Source organism: Schistosoma mansoni, chromosome 6, assembly GCF_000237925.1.
Source record: "Schistosoma mansoni strain Puerto Rico chromosome 6, complete genome".
In the NCBI taxonomy this organism is placed as follows: domain Eukaryota; kingdom Metazoa; phylum Platyhelminthes; class Trematoda; order Strigeidida; family Schistosomatidae; genus Schistosoma; species Schistosoma mansoni.
This window is the reverse complement of record NC_031500.1, coordinates 3,382,235-3,386,891: the sequence shown is the minus strand read 5'-3', so window position 1 is coordinate 3,386,891 and position 4,657 is coordinate 3,382,235. Positions and strand designations below refer to the sequence as shown.

Genomic DNA, 4,657 nt, shown 5'->3' with positions numbered 1-4,657 from the left:
TAACAATAAATTCTTGCACCTTTGCTTTCTGTATTCCCACGGAAAAGGCTTGTACAAGTTCAGTATTTAGAAATAAGGATAATAGGTTGGTTGACATATGATCGCACTTGGTGTCTCGAACCATCGTGAGAGTTTTTTCTTTCTTTTAACAAGAAATATCTAGCGCACTGCACACAGGTTTAAAGAAAATCTGAACTTCAAAGTATCGTGTTGCCAAAATTCTGAGTACATGACGTCTGTAGACTAAACTTGATATAGAAAAATCTCTATGACCTGTTGAAGTGCATCCTGGATTGCCAGAGAAACTAGCAAATCTAACAGCAAATCTTTTAGGCACGTGTTTTAATTTACTTGTAACCCAAGGCGAATTACGGAAGAACTGGAAAGATAACATTGTATGTCCTCTCTTCAAAATAGTTATGGGACACAAACCTGAGGACTATCGTCTTGCAAGCCTAGACAGAGTGGTTTTCAAGGCCATGGAAAAGGTTATTCAGAGGTCATTTAAACGTCTAGACTAATATCTGGTTCTTTCTGAACGCAGAATTGTTTTCGAACAGGTTATTCAAGTCTCAAAAACTTATTGGTAGTTCTTGATAGTTTGTGCGGCTTAAGACATCAAAATCTGACTTTAGGTATAGCCTTCATAAACTTAAGTAAGAATTTTGATAAAGTTTCACATGACAGACTGCTATCTAAGTTACGTGGTGCCGCGATCGGAAGCTACTTACTCATGTTGAAAGATTTCTCATTCAGGTGTAAACGAAAAGCACAGGTCAACTTCATGTTGTCTAGCTGAGAAACTGTGATTGGTAAAGCCCCCCCCATAGCAAAGCTCGCAATAAATGTCATACACGCCTTATGTCAATGACCTTCATGGTCTCATCACCACTGGTTTTTACATACTAGCAATGTACAGGAGTGAAGAGCGATAAAAAATGGGGGCGGTAGTTTGTAGCATAAAAATGACCTGCAGAAATTATCTGGATGGTCTAGAGTTTCACGGTCGGCAACAAATACTTCCAAGTGCATTATGATGTATATTAACCATCAAGGTATAGATACACACACGGTGGAAAACGGTGAGTTGTCTGTTGTTCAGACAAACAATTATCTAGGAGTTATTGACAGCAAAGACTTAAAAGCTACTTCACACCACCGTGTGACAGCAACCGAAGATTTTAAAACCCATGGTTGGTAAGTAGACTCTCTAGCTACGTTAGTGATGAACCTTTTTGAATTTGTATGCAGTTTTTGTTCGTCATAAACCTGGGTATTGCATACAAGCACCGAGCCCCTGCCTAAAATGGCAATCAGTTGTTGAGGAATAAAAAAACGAAACTATATTGACTCCCAGGTTCACAAAGCTACAGTAAGATCAGAGAATGGCTAAACCAGATCTGCTTCTCATTTTATGTTGAAGAAACAGAGATGAATCCGTCGTTCTAAAAAGTTGATGGGGCCAGAGGAAATAAGTTGTTAGCTGACTATCAACTTTTCCAAAGGATCATCAATGAATAGAACTTGTTAAGTGATTGCAGCCTTATATATCAACATATTCAAAATAAATTTGGGTCACCTAAGAGAATACCATCATGAAAACTAAAATAGGCCACTCAGCCCCCTGTCCATTCCAAACCGAAACTGAAACTGTCTCCACAAATGCAACGGAAATCTTAACGAAAAGTCAGTTAATTTATATGATAACAATTTAAATCAAGCGGAAAAGTCAGGTTTTCTAAGAGATTCTTGTTGACAGTTTGTCTGTTGCCGTAATGTAGCAAAAGTACTGTCCGTCATTTGTTTTAATGCTTTCTGTTAACAGACTGCATTGGGATCAAGGTTACCCTGGGCGTGACTTGTGGGACGTGATTCGGCTAGTTTAATCGTGCGGTTGTTTATTAGACTGGAATTACTAACTTACAGAATATTCCAAGATGGACGTCGATAAAGTGCGCATGGAGAAGTTGGAGAAGTTAAAGGGGATGAGTGACCAGGTGCGCATCGGTGGAAAAGGTACAGCTCGTCGAAAGAAAAAAGTAGTTCATAAGAATGCTGCTGCTGATGATAAGAAACTACAAAGTTCATTGAAGAAACTAAACCTCAATACTATCCCAACCATAGAAGAGGTATCATACTATTGGTGTTTATTCTATGTTAGGTTAACATGTATAAACCAGATGGAACTATGATTCACTTTAAGAATCCAAAAGTCCAAGCAGCTCCACAAGCTAATGTATTCGCAGTTACTGGACAAGCTGAATATAAAAGTACCTTTGTGTTATTCTTATGTACCCTTCAGCATTAAATGATTTGTTTCCAAATATGCTCAATCAATGGGAGACAGCAAAATTACGATTGGCAAAAATGAATGGTTAGTAAAAATGTTTTGTGTTAAAATATTTGGTGCAATTGTGCAGTAGTTCTATCTTATTCAGATGCCCAGACTAACTACTTGTAGTGTTGGATAGGTAAGGTCAGTCATCCAGTGGCTTAAACCAACTGACTGAAGGCAACAGTCAAGCCTTGTATGCGTTTTTGTGCAAGCGATAATTTATTGTTGTTAAAACCCCTTGTTTCTAAAGGGCCTGAAAATATACATACGCCACAAGTCATTAGGTTTGTGTAAGCTAAGGTACTGAGTCACCGGGTGCCTACACGAAACAGATGGTTTTCCTTAACGGGCCACTCCTCAAGCCTTTGACTAAGTAGTCGAAACCACAAGATAATAGAGCTACGTTGAAAGGTGCGAACCCATGGTACCGGGTGACCAACAATAGGTACATATCGTATTTTTTCTTTCAAGAAACTTGGACCTACATGGACTACTGGTTCGGAGAATTAAGGTTCTCCAACTCCTCTAGGTAGACGCTCCATAACTACCAACCCAGTTTAAGAGGTATTTTAGATTCCTAATGTGAGTCCGTTGCGTTCTACCATTAATAAAAATGTCTCATAACTGCTTGTAAAAGTGAATAACCTGTACTTTGCATCCCATCTGCGCTGAATTAAAGTATATTTGTGCTTCGCTTAACCCGGTATAGTGACCGAAACGTATTGTTGTTGATTTTCCAGTCTTGATCCCTAATTGTGTTTACAGATAGTAGCTTATTAACTCCTCATTTCCCTCCTGCACACGGTACCAATATGGTTTCGTTAAACGGCATTATCAAGAGATGTCTGCAAGTACTTGCTGACAGTCGTGCTACAAATTCCGATTAATTTTTGTCCACAGCCTGACAGAAAGCTTTTTATTAATCTGAGTATTTATGGTTTCTTGATAAGTTATTTTTATGTTAACGCGCAGCAGTATTTTGTCTCGTTTATTTAGTTTTTCACAATGCTGTATATGTACCCTCCTTGTCTGTGTTGATGTGAAGTTGGTATTAATTCCATATTATTGTGATTCGACGTATGGTTAGTTAATTTTTGATGTCCCTGAAGTGTGCTACAATGCATTAGAATCTTTTCTTGATTACACTGTCCACTCATAATAAAAATATCTCATTTCCGTCTAGTGGAAGCAGATTGTTTGTCTGTAGCTGCTATCTGTTTGTCTGCCTTCAATGTCGTGAACATTAAATAACGAATTAATATTAAAGGCTTGTCCTGAAGAAGCTGACAAAACTGCCGACATGAACTATTTATATCAATGTATGAGAACCTCTTCATGATAATTATAGATGAAGTTGGATACTCTACCGTAACACTCACCATAATGAATTTACCCAAAAGCTCATAGGGTTACATAAATGTTCATGTTCGTGTATCAATGTCAAATTTCATTGACTTCTGATGTACAGAGTTTTGATAGACGAAGCTTAGCGTATTGTGCATTACCAATACAATAAAATTGTTTAATTAGCAGTAGCTTTTTCTACAAGTGTTTATACTGTTAGTATTAACCTATATTGGCATTTTAAAAAATTGGAAAGGTCCCTTAATCTCGCTCCTTAGTATAGAGCCTCACTATGGCATGCAGTTTTATTAATTGTTCCATTGAACATTAGCAGCTGTTAATGATTTCTGTATTTCTCAATGTGAACTTTGTAGAAAACTCAAAAACATCAGATTCAAAGGCAGATGATGGAGATGATGATGTACCGGAGCTTGTGGAAGATTTTGATGAGAAAAGTCGTTTGGAATAGTTTGATAATTGACAAATGTACGTTGAGTGAACGTGTGTGACTCAGTCATTACTTTGCAATGAAAGTCACTCAGTACACCAATTGTAATGTACAATGTTTGTCTTTTAATTACTTCACAGCTTTTTTTCTTCGGTTCCCTTTACTAGTTGTGCATTGTCAAATCGTCCTGGTAATATTCATTTTGTTTGACAAAATGTCTTATGAATGAAATAAACAATTCACTGATATATCGACTAGAATTCAATTTGTATAGCAAACTGTATTAACATTCAAATAAATGGGATTTTGAATACATTTTTAGTCTTGTCGATTATTTCAAACGGATAGTTGGTTTTTTTTGTAATAATTTTAGAGCAGATTTTTATAAATTCCCTGTATTTACAAGAAAGAATGTTTATGAATTCACTAGAATCAATATCAAAGTGAAATATTAGAACTGTACGGTTCAGTGTATCCAGAGATTGGATGTTTTGAATAGAGAAAGCTGTTTATTTGTTTTAATATTGTTC

The 4,657-nt window shown here is 36.7% G+C and overlaps 1 protein-coding gene across 1 annotated transcript; it reads left to right on the top strand.

The window, feature by feature from the left end:
- Window positions 1-1,828: 1,828 nt before the first annotated feature.
- On the top strand, window positions 1,829-4,441 carry Smp_002180.1 (putative transcription factor btf3). Its single transcript, XM_018797980.1, has 4 exons — window positions 1,829-2,129; window positions 2,162-2,270; window positions 2,303-2,374; window positions 4,054-4,441. The coding sequence occupies exons 1-4, from the start codon at window positions 1,938-1,940 to the stop codon at window positions 4,146-4,148; spliced, it is 468 nt and encodes a 155-aa protein (XP_018652967.1). The 5' UTR covers window positions 1,829-1,937; the 3' UTR covers window positions 4,149-4,441.
- The last annotated feature ends 216 nt before the right edge of the window (window positions 4,442-4,657 follow it).